Below are 19,220 nucleotides of genomic sequence, written 5' to 3'. Positions count from 1 at the left end.
TATATGTCTATATAATATGTACCTATTGTAGCCTGTATGTACATTATATACATTAGGGCATAAGGGGCCGATAATCATCTATATTTTTTTCATATTAATGGCAACTGGTAAGATAAACAGTTAATTAACACATTTTTTACGAGCCTGAAAAATATATTCTATTAACAAAAATAATTTAATTATCATATTTTCAAATGTATATTTAAAATTATTATTTTTTATAATTGTATGTTTAGGTATATGAAATGTATATTATTATTCAGTCTACGCAATACTGCAGTATATGAATACACAAACGTTTACTCAAATCCACCACAATAATTATTTATATACTATAATAACAATTTTTTTTAAACCTGTCATATATAATATAATAATATATAAGTGGTACCTATAATTAGTAATTATTATTTTCAAATTATAATATTTATACAGATAGTAGATATTTAGTCATCTAGGGAATATTATTATGTTGTAATGTTATATATAATTATAATTTACGTCAATTACTATTTACTATACACCACTTGACCATTTATAACAGACATTTCTATCAATTATTTCTTAATGGAGTAATGTAGTTGAAGACACAGATAGGTGCTACTATAGGTAACTCATAATTATTTACAAACAAAATTAAAACATTTTCAACAAAAATAAATAAATAAATATTATATATATATATATAATGTATTTAATATTTATATTAAAAAAATATATATACAAAGTAAATTAAAAACTATGAATTTATTAAGATTTTAAAAAGAAATCTCGGTGTATTTGTAGAAATAAAACTATAAACGTCGTTTTTTTAACTATTTAATGAGTACTTATATATTTAATTTATTAATTTATTATATTATACAATGTACATTAAAATAAATCTGAATATAATTAGATATGTAATATATATACATTTATTATCTAATTATATTCATATTAATATTGCTTAAAAATTAAAACTATTTGTTTCCTAACTTTTTTTGGGCGGAAATAGGAATCGTACCTTTTTAGTTTTTGGCAGAAACGAGCTGTAACGGATACGGCCAATATTATTTTGGCAGAAATAAATAACAAGTACCCATCTGCTAATAATATTAATAAGGACATTTACTAGTTAACCTTTAGTACCTTTTGGCTTTTTTATACCGATTCCTCCTCTTCCAAAAAACTACCTACAGCAATAATATGTACCAGTTACTCACAGCCAAATGTGTTTAGTCGTTAGTTAGAAACACTCTGTGCTGTAAATATTAAATATACTTGAATTCTGTTTTTTAGATGTTTAACAAACTTTCTTATACACTTATTAAGTTAATTAAACTATTTTTATCCTATTTAATTTTGCACATGCGCATAATAACTTTTTTTTTAAATGGCAATTCCACCCTTTTTGGGATTATTATTTTTACTCTTATTTTTTAATACATTTTATTGATTAAACCAACTATTCATATGTTAAAAAATAGTCAATTTATGGATATTTAAATGTCTGATATTATTTTTTTGACATTTTTGAATTATACACAAATTTCATTCGATTCGCAAATAATCTTCAAACATATATCAATTGTATTTCTATTATTGAATATTTTAAATTAATCAATAAATAATATTATCATGTTTTCTAGCTCCATAAAGTTGGCCGCCCAAAATGAAAATTTTTTTTCTCCAAATTTTGTCAATAATTTGTAAGTTATTTGTAAGTTCATTTAAGTACAAATTGGAAATTTGTAAGTTTAGCCGTTTTCAATTATCCACAAAAGTTTAAATCACGGCTAACTTCCGTGAAATTTAGCCGTTTCATCATTTTAAAGATTTTACCTTGCCAAATTGTCCTGCGTAATTTGTAAGTACATGTAAGCACGAATTTAAAACTTAATACCTGGTGAGTTGATTAAAAATTAATTTTTGATGACATTTCATATAAATACTTACCAATTTTCATGTGTTTTTTTTTGACGTTGACATTAGAACAACGGTACATTTTAAGTTAAATTTATAATGTTTTATTTATTATTACTTATTAGGCCTGTTAACTTGGTATTCCAAAAGTTAAATTTTGTAATTTTTTTGTTTTAAAAATTAGTAAATTATTTGGAAAATTATGAACTAAAAACAAAACAAATTTCCAGTCTTTAATTAGTAGTAGTATCATCTTAGAACTCTTAGATATATTTAGCAATGCATTAGAATATTAATTTTGAAGAAAATTTATTAGAAACTGATGATATGCCGATATGGTTAATAATTTTGATTCATGGGGTTCATTAAAGACTAGACAAAGTCTATTTTAACCAATTTCAGCTCAAATTATTAGTGTAGGAGGAGAATTTAACAGTACACAGTTTATTTCTGAAATAGTCTCTGTAGTGATTAACTCTATGAAACTTTTCCTTTGTTGGTCTAGAATTAAGGTCGGAATATTTGATTATAGTGATAAAACCACATCTAGCAATAGAATTGAAAGTTGTTAAAGAATGATTGTTTTGATAATTTTGTTGAAAAATTAATTAATTTATATAGAAGTGAACATATTATTTTACAGTCAATAAGATATGTCTCAAAAATAATTTATGAAGTAACTTCAACGATGCAATTCAAAGAAACGTAATTTCATGTGTTACCATAAACACATAAGAGTATAAGACACACATATAATTAAGATGAATGTGGACAGACTCAAAAAAGTTTTCTATGCAATAATAGAATTACATGAAGTAAAAACTGTAGATGAAAATTGAAAATTCAAGGATTGAAACTAAAGTCTCGTTCGTCAATTTTTTTTTTGCAAAAACATCTAAGATTTGAGAATATACAGTGTGATCACGATTTAAGGTACCACTAAATATCTCAGGTGGATGACTTTGTATTGAAGTAAATATTTTAGAGGGCCTAGGGGGTACCTAAATACACATTTATGTATGATTTTCAATTTTTTACACGTTTGGTGTGCGCATGCGCAATACAACTTACATTTTTTAAAATGGAAACACCAATTTTTTTACTTATTCGGATAGATTATTTTTTTTTAAACGTTTTTTGTATAAAACGTTTTTTTCTATTTACAAAATTGACCAAGTTAGAGAAGTCACCATTTCAGTTAATGCATAGTTCGTGTTATAATAATATCGTATGTCGTCCAGATATAGTATGTGATAATTTTTGTTTCGTTGACTGCTATAATACAATTACAATTTTAACTATTATTATAGTGGAATTCTATTTTATTTTTCAATAGTTTTAATAACAATAAGATAATCAGATGTTTAAGATAATGTTTAGAACATTATGGTGAAAATTTTTAACAATTTATAAGATAAATTTATTTAGTTCATTTTATTTTGTATTATAATATTAATATTACTATTATTAATAATTTTTTGTTATAGGTTTTTAATTATTACAGTAAATGAAAAAAAAATATTGTACACTAAAAATAATATTTAATTTTGTATTTAAAACTTATTTTATTATTTCTTAATAATAACATTATCTTATTATTTTATAGGTACCCCTAGGCCCTCTAAAATATTTACTTCAATACAAAGTCATCCACCTGAGATATTTAGTGGTACCTTAAATCGTGATCACACTGTATATACATAAATTTATAGGTTAAGACTAAGGTTACAAATTCTGATTTTGCTGTTACAATAAATTATTACAAATTGATTTGTAATAGTATTATACAAATAAAATACAAAATACAAAATTTAACTTTTGGGATGTCAGGCTGACGAACCTACTGAAGACAATTGGTTAACACTAGTACACGACAACACCTATCAATAATAGTGAGTTAAATAATATAAATTAATATTTGCAATTCGCAATCCGATAAAAATATATTAGTTATAATTTATAATTTACTAAGATACCTAAATTAATATCTAATTTAAGTATTGTATATTATTGGTAATTTTCAATAATATTTCTAATTCTAGTTGTAGTAGTTATTTTGTAATATTATTATTATAAAATATAAACCATGTTTCTGTATATTACAGAAATATATTACGATTAAAATAGTAGATAAAAAATATCGCTATTTATTTAAATACTTAGTAGGTATGTACTCATGTCATAGAATTAAGTTTATTAAAATTGAAAGGAAAAATTATAAACACAAGACAACTCTATTTTCAAAATGTTATTATATGTTTTATTTATTGAATATTAAGCGTGGGCATTATTATAGCTGTTTTAAACTTTTAACCCTTTCACTACCACTGACTTCTGAGGGTCACATCACACGATTGCGTAATAATTATTGTAGTAGAAAAAAATCGTTAAAAATTGGTTTCATGGTATATATATATATATGATTATTATGACATACCTACTTATAATATACCTATAGTATAGTGAATTCGATTTGGCGTTCCATTCACTATATACAATTAAAAGCTATTACCAAAACATATGCACAAGAATCAAGAGTATACCAATTCAAATTAAATAAACTTATAAAGTTATAACTTGACAATAATTTTTACTACATTTATTGATATTTAAATTGTTAAAAAATGTTATAGGTATAAATACTTGTAGAAATATTGTATTTGTAATAAGTATATGTATAAGCATAATCATAATGTTTTTATTTTTTAACAAAATAGTATGAATAGTGCCTATTTAATTTTTATAGTGTTCTAAATAATTATTTTTTGTTAAACAAACAACTTTTACTATGTTAATTTTTACTGTGGTAAAATGTTATTATTTTGTATTTATTAAATCGTTCATAATATTTTTATTATTAATCACTTTTTAATTAGAAATCACTATAGTTATTCTAAAAGTTTCTTAAAAAATGGAAATTAATTTCTTCCTTTTTGGGTGAGGGGAGGGGGTTAATTGAAATTATATTGCACTTCATTTATTTATTCATACATGCACCAATTCATTTAATATTTAATTAATATATAGATATCTTATTTTTTATTTATCTAAAGTTATAACTTATAACCCTTGTGGCCTTAATGCCTTATTATCATCAATAAGAGTCAATGTCTGCACATGAGTTACTGCTTTTAGTTAAATAGGTATATCATATATACTTGTGTATATATATATATATATAAAGAACCTATCTGAATCAAAAACGACATTTTTTTGATAAAAAATTGCTAAGTATATCATAACAAGGGACGAGATTTTGAGCAAAACATGTATAACGATAACGAGAATAATTTTAAAAAAATGTATGTTTTACCTACTATTAAATATTAAATAACGTTTACTAGTTTGAATTACGTTTAAAAACAAAAAATTTTCAGTTATTTTGACCTTTGCCAGGGTCAAAACTATAGCCGCTCATATTTTAATAGTAAGTTGTATAGTATAAGTATTGCAACGGGCTATTGACGGAGGTACGCGCCGCCGCCACCACCGCAGCCTGCAAGTCTATGCGTAGGTACTCGGGGATCTAGTTGGATGTATTATAATATTATACGTTTATACCGTTGTGTGCAAAATGCCGTCCGGTTGGCACGACTGGTGGCGCTTCAGCCGGAACACCCAACCGCCGCGCCAACTCCGCGGGCGTCGGCGTCGTCGTCGTCGGCGGCAGCGGCGTTCGGGGTCGTGCGGCGCCCGTCAAACGCGCAGCAAACTTTATATTGTACGCTATCACCGTCGCGGCGCCGTCGTCGAACATTACATTAATAATATAATATTATTATTCGTCCGCCGGTACACCCTGTTCCGTAGTATACGCGCGCGCGTTTATAAATATACACACTCACACACACACGACCGCGTGGAAGTTTGTAAACACGATATTATTATTATTATTATATTATATATAATATCATATTTAAAGTGTACTGCAATTACAGTCGCGCGCATATTCATACACACACACTCACACGGATATTCTTATATATATATATATATATATATACTTATACAGTATACACACACGCACGCATCACACCACGAGCAAGTGCATTGCATTATATCCGGTATTGTTCCGCCGGAAGTATGAATGGCGCTAAATGCGCCGCGTGCCTAGCCGCCGTTCTGTTCGTACTTTTCGCGTTCGTCGTCAAAGGTATTTGTCACATAATAATATAAATCGAATTTAGTTAATTGATACGTACACTATATTAATATTATATATTATAGGTTACCTACATTACACAAACCACAATAATCAAAGTCCATTAAGATATATGTATTATTATTGCTTATTAGAATGTTGCACATGATCGTTTAGGTATATACAATATACCATTATACAATACACATCAAATTTGCACGTAGTATAAATAAATAATATGATAGCACAATTAGTATATTATGCACAATGCAAAGGTCAGGTATACATTAACGTATGGCATCTTAACATATATTATTTACAGCGAATATGTATAAATAGGATTCTAGTTTGGGGAGGGTATTTGTTAAAGGTTAAACACAAGCCCACGAGAGTTTCTCACTCCTTCCATCAGTCCCATCAATTACTTATTATTTCCATTTACTCATATTTTTTCAAAAATGAAAATGTTTTTAATTATGTATAAAAATGAATAACATTTTATGTATATTTTTATTTATTAAACCGTTATTTACAAAAATAATTAATATGAAAAAAGGGTCCAACCAAAATTTGGTTGATAAAAATTTATTATTTTAAATAGAACAACGAAATTTGTCACATTTTAAACTATATATTCAAAACAAAAACTTTAGAAAAAATGAACTTTCAAATTTAAAAATAATATATTGTATTCCCCCTTCTAACCTACATCTGCGTACAACGTTACAGTATGTACATATATTATATTAAAGAATATATACGTATGTAGTTATGTATAAAATCGTGTAATATTGATGTATCTATTTTATATTAGAAAGGAAAAATAATATGATTTTAGAACAAGACGTAGGTAGGTACTTATAATATTGTACAGCCTCCTAATCTAAAAGATCTAATAAAAGGTTGGATATGTATTGGTGATGTATATTGAAAAGCTCGGAAATAAGCTGTGCGTATAGGTCATAATGTCGTATGTATAGTACTCGATCGTATAAGACGTAGGTTATATCTAAGTATTTTTGGAAACTCGGACATGGATTTATATTATATAAATGTAAATATTTATAGTATGTAAAGTTTATGTTCTAAAGACTCATTTTTTGCAAACAGAATAGGCATATTATGTATTATTTATATAGGTTACTGGTTGTCATTACGACGTTTTTCTCGGTAGCGACAAATCGATTTTAACATGTTACCAAAATATTATTACCATGACGATTTGGTGCCACACTTTGAAATAAACAAGACGTAACTTCACAGTGTACATGTGTTGATGTGTATAACCATATTATGCGGTTGGTAAAAATACAATACTATAATGTTTATTACATAATATATATTGGATATAAATTCTATGTGTATATTTGTTATTTAAGGGACCGTGGGTTATAATGATATCATGTATATATGGGCTTATTTTTCTGTTATTATATTACGTGGGCTCGTGGGCATGCAATGGGCATCATATGGGAGTACCTATATGGCTATATAGTTAATCATTACTCATTAGACGCAAGCACTTATATGTACTTACTTCACCAGGTATTCGCCGTGCATCAACCGTCGGTAATTACAAATTAAATTATAATTTCCCAGGTGGCAGTTAAAAAAAAATAAGTGATTTATATTATTATATTATTAATTTATTATGCATTAATGATAATTAACTATTTAACTGGCAAGTCACAGAATTATATTTGTACAATATTTATTAAGAATTACAAAATCTATAAAAAAAAATGTAACAGATTTATGGGTAGGCCAAACGGCAACATTATAAATTATTCATATAAATAACATAATTTCGACAAACTGTTAACCATTTAAATTGAAACTTGGAGTTTTTTGTTAGTGGTGAGTAAATGTGCTTACATAAATTGCACTATGTAGAAGTAAATCTTTGTAGTTATATAATAAGGGGGTAGGTTCAAACGTAAATTAGTTCTAAATATGTAGGTATCTACGTATATCTAATACTTTTGTTAGTACTATGCCGGTATGGCGCTATTACATAACACTATGCGTAATTTATACAGTAAAAACTGATGTATTATTATTTATTAGAAACGGAGGTCAAGTGTATGATTCTTTTTTCATTAACGTATAACTCACATAATTTCAGAAAACAAACAGTTTTGACAACATTTATTTTAAATAATTTGAAGTCATTACAAAATATTATTTTTTTACTATTCAGTATATATTATTATCAAAATAATCTTTTATATGCATAAATATTATTTTTTGGATAAAAATAACCTTTTTTTATAAAATGTTAAAATTAAACTCTGATATGGCAATATATTCCTAAAATATATTATTTTGCACAAAATATTCTTTAACCTTGTAATATGCTTTTTTATGCGCTAAAAATTGTTGTATATCAGTTCATAAGAAAATGAATCATCGAGAAATCTTATCCAACTTATGGAATTACATATTCCCATTAAAAATATGTTATAACATAAAAAACATAAAAATCCGTTCTCTAGTTTTAAGTATTTAAAATTTAGATGAGTGGAGTATATTTAGCAGAGTTCCCTTGTAACATTTTTTCGTTCCCTCCACTTACATAAATTTTAAATATTTATATCTAGTTATAACTATTACGCTACTTGTCCGAAATTCTATTTTAATAGATCGAAATACTTCGAATAACATTGATTATTGGGAAGAAAATCATTAGATTTGCAATTAAAAGTAAAATATAATATAATATCTAGTTTAATATTCATATCAGCTTGAAAGTTGTATCTTGTTTCAAGCGATGTTACAGAAAAGTGAATTTAGTCTTAAACTTTTAACAGATACAGCTATTCGCCTAGATTTTACGGCGCCAAACATTATTGATCCAGTATATTTGTGAGTAGTATTATATTAATATGACCAAAAACTTAGCTAGTTTGATGTTTGATCGAGTATCATTTTTTAGTGTGTTTACTCTGGAAACTGGTTTATACTTTTATTGACGTTCACCGTAAAGCCGTACAAATGTATTTTATATATTACACCTATACGAGGATCGGAATTCAATATAATAGGGGGCACTCTGACCATACTATATAAGGTCTCTTATAAGCTTCAAATGACCTTAATTCTCGATTACCAGAAATATTAACCTTATATCATTGTTATTATTTTTTAATGGATCGATTTAGTTCATTTTATAGTTTATAGCAATAGTCGGTTATTGTCAATTTTTACACTGTCCTTAGATACTAGGATATTAAAAATCATTATATTAAGTTTGGAATAATTTTATGGCGTTAATAGTATTTTACATTATAAAATTTACAATAATATTAATAATCCAATACAAATTAGTAATTAGAAAAAAAGAATTATTCACGATGTATAGGTACGCTTTATATCGCGGTAAATATGATAATACTGTCTAACTGTAAAAGGTATAGCCGGTATAGGTATACCGTATACAAAACCGTTTTCTTGTTAATATTAATTATATTGAATTATTTGAATTGCATAACAATCATTTAACATTTAATGAATCAAACGTGAGCTAATGGTCCCTTAAACGTTAAACATGATTTAGTGATCTGATCTGACCATTAAACTAATCAGTTTTTTATGCAACTCAGCAATAGCATATTATAAAGATAATGGTTTTATACAAATTTAAAAATTGAATTTGTATATCTTATAATGGATAATTAGGATATTGAAAATAATTAACTTAATGAAGATATTAAGTAATTTGTTCATATTTTGATGAGTAATGATTATAATTTATAAATTAAAATATTATGTGTGTTCGCTTTCTATTTCAATATACATAATTACAACTTTTAATCAATTAAGATGGAATTAATTTTGAACTACAAAAAGTGAATGATGCATAAACTAAAATATAATTATGTATTAGTTAAAATGTTATATCTTTGTTCTAATTAGAACAAATAAAAACTTTAAGTAGGTATCGATATCATATTATAATATCCCCTGATATTTTATAGGTTTACACGAGATACAATAATTTTCAATAATTTTACCTATAAAAAGGTTCATAAGTAAATCGAACCATATTAGTTATTACTTAGTATAAAGGTTATAAATATTAAGTATTTGTCTTTTCATTCTGTAAAAACATAACACCAAAATTACCTATATATTCAAATAATTTATTAATAATATTCATCCGATTTTTATTTTGAATTTAACAAACTGAACAATGAACTGATTAAGGGTTAGCTATACTTACCTGCATTCTATAATAGCTCGAAATAAATAACATATCTATCATTCTCTCATTGTTAAATCATTTTATATTAAATAAAGTATACATTTATTTTAAAGAAAAATTATTGTGTATTTATATTTTACGTTTAACCAACAAGTATTATTTATTATTACACCGCAGGTGTATATACCCAACATTAAGTACATGATGCAAACAAATGCATAATTATTCTTATCAGTATCAAGTGTGATATAGGGTTCTGTCAATGGATAGTCTCCCTCCTCATGTAAATCATGTCATATTTAAATTATGTTAGCCTCTGCTTCTAATCACATTTGCTTATTGTATAAATGATACAGATTGTAAATATATATTTTAATAAAAAAAAAAAAAAAGAAAAAGTATGATATTATAGACATTATTAACGTATATGATAATACAATTACACATTTACACGTTCGCTAGTCACCAGGCTTTGATCAATATAGTATGACTATAGATTTCATCTATTCTGTAGTACGACTATATGAGATTTTGAAACCATTGTTAACATTCAATAACATAAATATATTTATATATTGAAGACAAAAGTATTTATTATTTTATGTATTATTTAAAAAAAAATAATATACTCTTTGTGTAATAGGTTATGAATGCAATAGCTATAACAAATTTAAAAAAATGTTGTAGAAACTTTACTTTTGGAAAAAAAGTATTATGCTAACCCGAAAATAGCTTATAAGCATATTATAATTATAATAACATATAATGTATTAGTTTTAGGTATTATAAACAAACTCTAAAATATCATTAATTTAATTAAATTTTAATATATTTTAGTATTATAACCATATATTATATATTTATCCTTTATAATACAACACATACTACACAAAAAAAAAAGGATTTTTTCTTATTCTAATTTTTTTTGTAACGATCTGAGAAATATCGTTAATAAAAACTATTAATGAAACTAGTGAGCTGATTCAAAACTTGCGTGTTACAAAGAAAGAGTTAGGTAACCTATTTAGTTACTATAAAATGTACATCAAAATTGTGTATCTTCATAAGACACCTCTTTAGTAATATAAAAAATCTCGACAATTTTAAAATATGGTATTTAAGTAAGCTATAAATTTAAAAAATTAGATTTTGAATAACTGCTTTGTTGAAGAAAAAAAACGATGAGTTTATACTCGATGAACCAAAATAGTTTAATAATATTAGCACTTAGCAGTTATATAAAATAAACAATTTTGTTGATTACATTTATTCAGTTAAAAATAATTTAAAGGCGATAAATAACATTGTAATTATATTAAGTTTCGGATCAAGAGGTTTTTTTTAGAAGGGGCTAAAATTGTTTATATTATTATACATAATATTATATCATTTTGTAAACATAATATTTAGGATTTAATGTTAGGCCTTACAAATATAATATAACTGTCAAAGGGGGCGAGCCCCTAAGGCCCTTTGTGAATCCGCCATTGAATACATTTTATATAATTAAACATTAAAAATATCATTCAGTTCGACTTAATGCTTAATAGTATACACAAATTATAGCGTCTATACTCTATTATCTTCATTGGGTTGCTGACTAATATATCATAAATCATAATAGGACGAAATTACATGCATTTTTAACTATAACTTTAAATTATGTCTTAACTCATTTAATAGAAGTAGAGTTTTGGATATATTTTTTTCAAAATATAATTTATCGTGAAATAAGTAAATAGATTAAAATTTGTTTACAGTTGTAATAAGTAATAACATATTATAATAAAATAATTATACTACAATAAATTCTCTATTTATCCGAAAAATAAGAAATATATATAGTTACACAAATATTTTTACATCCAATTAATTAAAATGTTTTATATATTACTCTATACAATGAACTGAATGAAATTAATTGGAAAGTTTCCTGAAAATATTTTTGTATTATATCCAACAAACTAGTATTTCAAATAGTTACTTATATATATATAGAGTACCTATATATTATGTTAATTATAAATTCAATAATATGTTATTGAATATTTATATGGATTACTGAAATTTTAATTAACTGAAAAATTCAATTATTAATAAAAGCATCAATTTATATAACTACAAAATAAATAATTAATATTTTACATGGTTTCATAAAAAATCCCAAAAGATACCTTTTATGACATTTAATAGGTTTGTAGAAACAGAGACGATTTATCAATAATAATTAATAATTATAAAGATAGCCGAATTACACTTATTAACTATAAGATGATTGTGTACATAAATGTATACGAATTATTTGTTGATTACAACAGTTGAGAAAGTTATTTAAAAAACTTTAAGATATTTCTTTTAAAAATGTACTTACTTGAATTATTTTTGTTACAAAATAAAACTTTAAAATTAAATAAGCCCAAAAAATAAAATTAGAAATTATGATAAAATATTAAATTAATACATAAATCAATAATTGTTCTTTGACAACTGACCACGAAAACTGTATTAGCTATATGCATACAGGATGCGTTACCACATGTTTCCCCATAAGTATAACATAGGAAAAAGATTCACAGTAACCCGTCCGACCTCTTGCTTACTGTGTATAGACAAAATAGAAAGTAGACATTTTTTAATGACCGTAAACTGCATATTAAGTTTTTATATAATTATATAAATAGTAAATATAATATGTATTTGTTTATTTTAAAATTTTGAATAATACAATTATACAAATAAATACTATTTCATTTATTATGTGAACACCGAACATAATATATTACATAATTGTTATAATATGCCTATATAATTTATTATAACTAATAATACTATCTATAAATTACAATTTATTAAAATCTACAACAATAATGAATGATCAATTTTAAGTGGTTTAAAGTGTTGATTATTTGAAAATAATGTTACATTAATATTCCTTTTCTATGGAATGTATTATATATTAAAATAGATATAGGAATAGACGATTTTGATATTTAAAAAATCCAAAAAAAAGTAAAAAGAATTTGTTATAACAAAGTATTACAATTTATTGTAATCGTTTCATCATGCATAAATGTATGAATATATAAATGTATTTATATTTGTAGTCACTAACCTATCATTTTCATTGTGTGTATAGGTGCAAAATCTATAATATGTTACAAGTGCAATTCTAAATATGACCCGAGGTGCGGAGATCCATTCAATCCGTACACCATCGGCTTAGTTGATTGTAACATAACAGACGTGCCTAGTCATTTGAAGGGAAATGAACCAGTTATATGTCGGAAGACTGTCCAAAATAGTTAGTATACAATATGCATACATATTAAATATTAAGTTATACATAAAACATAAATCATATTATCATAAATAAATTCATTAATAAAACGTTAAAAACTATTCCATTTATACAATTGAATTAACTATATTCTCTTGAAATGTTATTATTACCGCCCACCTCTACACACCCGTAAACTATTGATTAGATAATATAATCGATATGTATCATATTTTTAAACAGTTCACAAGAGTATTCGAATAGTGCGAGACTGCGGCTACGTGGAGGATCCTGCTCATGATGACCAGGATTGCTATAGTAGACTCGGGTCACATGACATTGACGTGACCCATTGCTCCTGTACCTCAGATATGTGCAATGGTTCTAGGATGGTCATCTCCTATGGACCGTATTGGTACAGCGCGACCACCGCAGCGATGGTATCTACTGCTGCAGTCACCATAATGGGGTTCTTCCTTAATATTCACCATTTATAGACGACATTTACGAGATCGAACCCGATCGAAATTAAACGAGAGATAAAATTAATAAAAAAAATCATTTTAAATTACAAACGCTTTATAACATAGCCCAATCCGACTATATATATATACATTGAAGACGTCACTCGATGACTGTATGAGGACATAAGTTTACATTTTATTTATAATAATTTTTATAATTATTGTGCTCAGAGTGCGGGAAAGCGTTATGAAATCGCCAAAAAACACGGAAACAGCGCATATACTTTTTGCTAGGTATATAACCCGTACGCTGATCTAGTCTTATATTTAACCCGTATTAATTATAATATATTGAAAATACAGTCTACGAGCGATATCTTCATATTTTATTATAATTAAGAAAAAAACAATAAATATATATTTTATTTTATTTCTGTCAAAATGCGTGTTTTTTAATAGCTCAATTAAGTAAAAAGTTTTTTGCACCATAACATGTATAAGAACAATAAATTGTGAATTTATATCAACTCAGAAAACTCTCATAATACTATTTTAATTAGATTTATCTTTGTTTTTAAGATGAATTAAACCGTTTATTAAACTGTTTATTTACGTGTTACACAAAAATATCCGTTATGGTACATAAATTCACTTACAACACGCGAATTATATTTTTATATTACATTATCGTAGTTGTTATGTTAGAAAATCGTTTTGGCTAAACCGTATTTTTAATTAGAGAAAAGCCGAATTGGAAACTTACAATGAACTGTACCTACACGATAACAATCTCAACATGTGCATATGCAAAGCCCGATATTAGATTTTTACATAATGTTACTCATGTTAAGCATTTTATCTTTGAATAAACTATTAAAATAATATAATATGTTATGTATTATTTAATACTATTATACTGTTCTTTTTATTTTATGTCTAATTGAATATAAAATATTGTGGGTCATTTACTTCAAACATAAGAAATATATAAGAAATTAGATAGTCTTGTTGTTTTGACGAAATTTGAAATCAATTGTTTTTTGGTGACTACTTCATAAAACCTATACTATAGAAATAAAATATACGTGTAATAAAGAATATATACTACTTTATTTATAAAAATTACAATGATAATAGGAGGTATAATAAAAAATATTACTGACTATAATATAAATTAGGCATTAGGTACTAAATTGTGCTATTATAGCTATAATATCTATAATAGATCAGAGATCTATTGTATATTTTCGATTCTAAACACAGATGTAGATAATACATTTTATTAGGAGAAAAACTAATACAAAATATAACTTAAAAACATCGAAGTAAATATTATTTGAATTAAAATTAAGTAAATTAAAAACATTGGTTTTGATTTTTCATTAATATTATGTAATATGTACTATTGATTTTAAAAACTATACCTATATTATAATTTATAGTAATCACCAATATCAATTCTTATTTTTAAGTATAAATAATAGTGGCATGATAAATGTCAACTACTGTGTCTAAGCAAGTTATTTAATGAAATATTTAGTAATCTACATTTTTTTATTTTTGTTAAATTAGCGTATGATTATGTTTGTGCATCTCGGCGTAGTGACCTGAATTGTTCGTTTATATTTTTTAACAAGACAAATTGTGCATAACTTTACAGTATAATAACACAATAAATTATTATAATTTGTTTAATAAATGTATAATATATTTATCATTTATATCAGGAGCGGTCAAATGGTCGATGGCAATTAACTGGTCGATCACGAAAAATTTCATAGTCGATTATGTCAAAATTAATTTTTAGCCTTTTAGGGCCACGCACAATCAAGGTTGTAGTATAATTATATTATTTTTAGTAATTAGTAATAAGTTTATAATACTTTTTGTATGTTTATATATACACTTTATTCAAGTATGTTTCTTAATAATTATAGTTATTCAATAATAACAACATTTTCCATAAAAGACGATCCTTAAAGGTGAAGTATATTTTTAGTAGATCGTGACTAAAAAAAGTTTGCCCACCCCTGATCTATATTATGAAAATATATTTTATATTTATAACACATAATATAATTAACTACATGTGATCTGAAAATAAAGATCTGTACAATATTCAAAATTAAAAACAAATTAAAGACAATCTATCAACCTACATTACAAAGTATTTACGTACATAATTTCATGATGTGTTTTTTATATTATTATTGAAGTAATTTATTTCACTATTAGGAAGTTTTCACATATAATATTTTTAAATTATAACAAAATAATGAACATCGTTAAATACGTAATTTTTTTCAAACCTAGCTATTAGCTATAAAATTGAAGATTTTATTAATTAAATTAACCATGAAATACTTATATTTTATAAATGTATAAATGTTTACGATCTTGAAGAATTTTGTAATAATTTGATTCTTAAATTCTTTTATGAAAAAAAAAAATGCCTAGCTATGTGTTTTTAATATTTCTATACAGATATAAGAAAAACATACTCATGACCATGTATTCAATTTTTAAACTTTTTGATCACGCAAAAAACTTTTTATTAAGACATTAAAAAAAAAAAAAAAAAAAAAATTGAAAATTACAATTGCTTATAATTAAAATAAAATTAAAATATTTAAAAAAATATATTATATAGCATGAATAAAAATGGTAATAAAAACATTTGAAGAATATTTTAAGTTTTTGTTGTTATTTGTTTTTAAATTATAAAAAATAAAAAAAATCAGTTTTTAAAAACCAAATTTACAAAGTACTAAGTAGGACTAATTTGTTATTTGAAGCATTTTTATTACCACAAAAGGTAATGATAGAAATAAAAAACACATACACACATATTATATCGATATATCATTCTAAACTTAATACATTCATGGTTCATTCGCTCCGTTCAGAATCTAAAACCACAAGAGAAAATGATATCTATTTTATGGTATACGTAATTAAACAACGCTGCAAGGTATAATAAAAATATTATTTACTACAATCGTAACTATATATAACTGTTGTTTATAATATAAAATTAAAACAAATTGTAAACCATTTTGTTAGATTTGCATGGACTTGTCAAACATGTTCCATAAACCTTGATATTAAAAATTTGAGGTAAATATATATTATGATTTATGAGCAATAGCCTATAAGGTATGTGTTAGGCTTACTGATGTACCGAACAATATCGTCAATATCCCATATTTTCGTGACATAATATTATAACGATAAAGAATTACGATGCATCAACAATCAACTATTCGGGGTTATAACTTATTAATCGACAGTTTCAATTTACAAGTTATTTACATTTTAGATAGATCGTTATTATTAAATTATTTGTATAAGACCTGACTCTGAGTATAGCTTATTAACATAATGAATATGTTGAGTTTTTAAATGATTCAGTTTCAGGTTTTAGAATTTTTTGGATAGAGTTCCGAAAGTCAGTAATAGATATTATAAATCCTTTATTATTTCTTATTCTCATTATAATATTATGTATAAGAAGACATTTTTTTTACATGTTATAACATAACATTATAACAGCTTAACAAAACTACAGGTAACTGGTAAATGGTAAATGTTACAAGAAAAAAGGTATAGGAATTTTTCCGTATTTTTTATCACTATAGGAAAAGTATAATGTCTAAATACTTCCCGATCTATTAATATCTAACTGCTAATGACACACACAATATCATGTCTATAATAATAAGCCGTAATAAAATTAAAAATTTTATTTTCACTTTGTTATGTTTATGTGTCACACGAATAAATTTGCATACGAATTAAAAAAATCTAAAACTCGAGAAATCAATATTTTTAATTTATTTTTATACGCAATTTGCCCTCAATCCTCACGATATATATAATTTTGTACTGCAGTAATCATTGTATATATATTTATGTATAATAAATAATGCATTATATTTAGCCCATCCCCCTTAGAAATTTGCTTAGGAACGTCACTACGTCCATATAATATGTACACGCGCGCGTATAAATGTTTATAATATTTATATATGTGTATCGTGTATTACAAACTATATAAACAATATAAACTCTCTCATTTTGATAGTCGTTTAGATAGATATAGGTGTTTCATTATTATTTATTGCCACTGGATTTTAGAACTTACACTATCGAAAGTCAAAACAACAAAATATATATCTACATGTTTGGATTTTCCTCCGTTCAGATTTTTGATTATTCACAATTAATAATTTAGTATTTACCTGTATAATAGTATGGCATAGTTTCAAATGTATTCCTTTCGAAAGCGATTAATTGGAATTGTACAGCGTATATTATAAATAAATATTAACTATAAAGAACCAATCAATAAAAATGGATACCTGTCTCTATCCTGGTACAGGAATAAATTGAAAGCGCCAGAAAGCCATAAGTCGTAATGTAATATTATCATGAATGATGGTACCTATGAACTATAATATATACAGTGTATTTAGAACAATATACTTTATATATAGTAGGATTATTTTAACTGCCAACGTTCAATTATTCGATGTATTGACGTAAATAGATCCGTGTAATTATTATTATTGACAAATGAATCATTATAAACTTTTGACTTTTAAATGACAATCTACCTTTCTAATTTTAATTTATAAATATTGCCGAATACATAAACTGGACAAATAGTTTATTATTAATTCTAAGCATTTAAAGTTGTTGTATTAAAACCCAATTAAAACAATATTGAAGTTATTCAAGGGATTAAAAATGAGTGAAGAAACAAACGCTCCTTCATAGGATTTGTGCCTTGTGGTCAACGTGTCTTTAAAAAAAACTTTTGAGTCAATACTTTTTGTAACAATACGAATGGCAACTGTAAAAATAATCACTGTGCAGTCTGTATACCGGTGTGATACTGTCATAAAACAAGTTGAAAATATAAAAGTAGTTTTCACTCTTTTTATCCTTCGACGTGTAGTCCCAGTACGAACTTGGCTGCGTCCCATCGACACTATATGGTGATAAAATATAAAACAACATAAATGTAGGTATATTGTATATGCAGTACAACGATGGTCGACAGATCGCTTCCCGGCGGCTTTCATAACAAAAACAGATTATCATCGTCTATAGGTATATTATGTTATTACACTTGTGTGATACGCGTGCGTATGTAGGACACGGTCTAGTAATATGTAAACGTGGTTAATTATAATATCATGTGCCTAGCGGTTCCGTAAAGTCACC

General features: G+C 25.3%; 1 protein-coding gene across 1 annotated transcript; it reads left to right on the top strand.

Annotated features, from left to right (window-relative positions):
* Positions 1–5,564: 5,564 nt before the first annotated feature.
* On the top strand, positions 5,565–14,878 carry LOC132917548 (protein quiver-like). Its single transcript, XM_060978332.1, has 3 exons — positions 5,565–6,058; positions 13,387–13,551; positions 13,771–14,878. Exons 1-3 carry the CDS (start codon positions 5,989–5,991, stop codon positions 14,022–14,024), a joined length of 489 nt encoding a protein of 162 aa, XP_060834315.1. The 5' UTR covers positions 5,565–5,988; the 3' UTR covers positions 14,025–14,878.
* Positions 14,879–19,220: the final 4,342 nt, after the last annotated feature.

The sequence above is a fragment of the Rhopalosiphum padi genome, chromosome 1, assembly GCF_020882245.1.
Source record: "Rhopalosiphum padi isolate XX-2018 chromosome 1, ASM2088224v1, whole genome shotgun sequence".
NCBI lineage: Eukaryota > Metazoa > Arthropoda > Insecta > Hemiptera > Aphididae > Rhopalosiphum > Rhopalosiphum padi.
The sequence above is the reverse complement of the archived record's forward strand: the minus strand, read 5'-3'. Positions and strand labels throughout refer to the sequence as shown.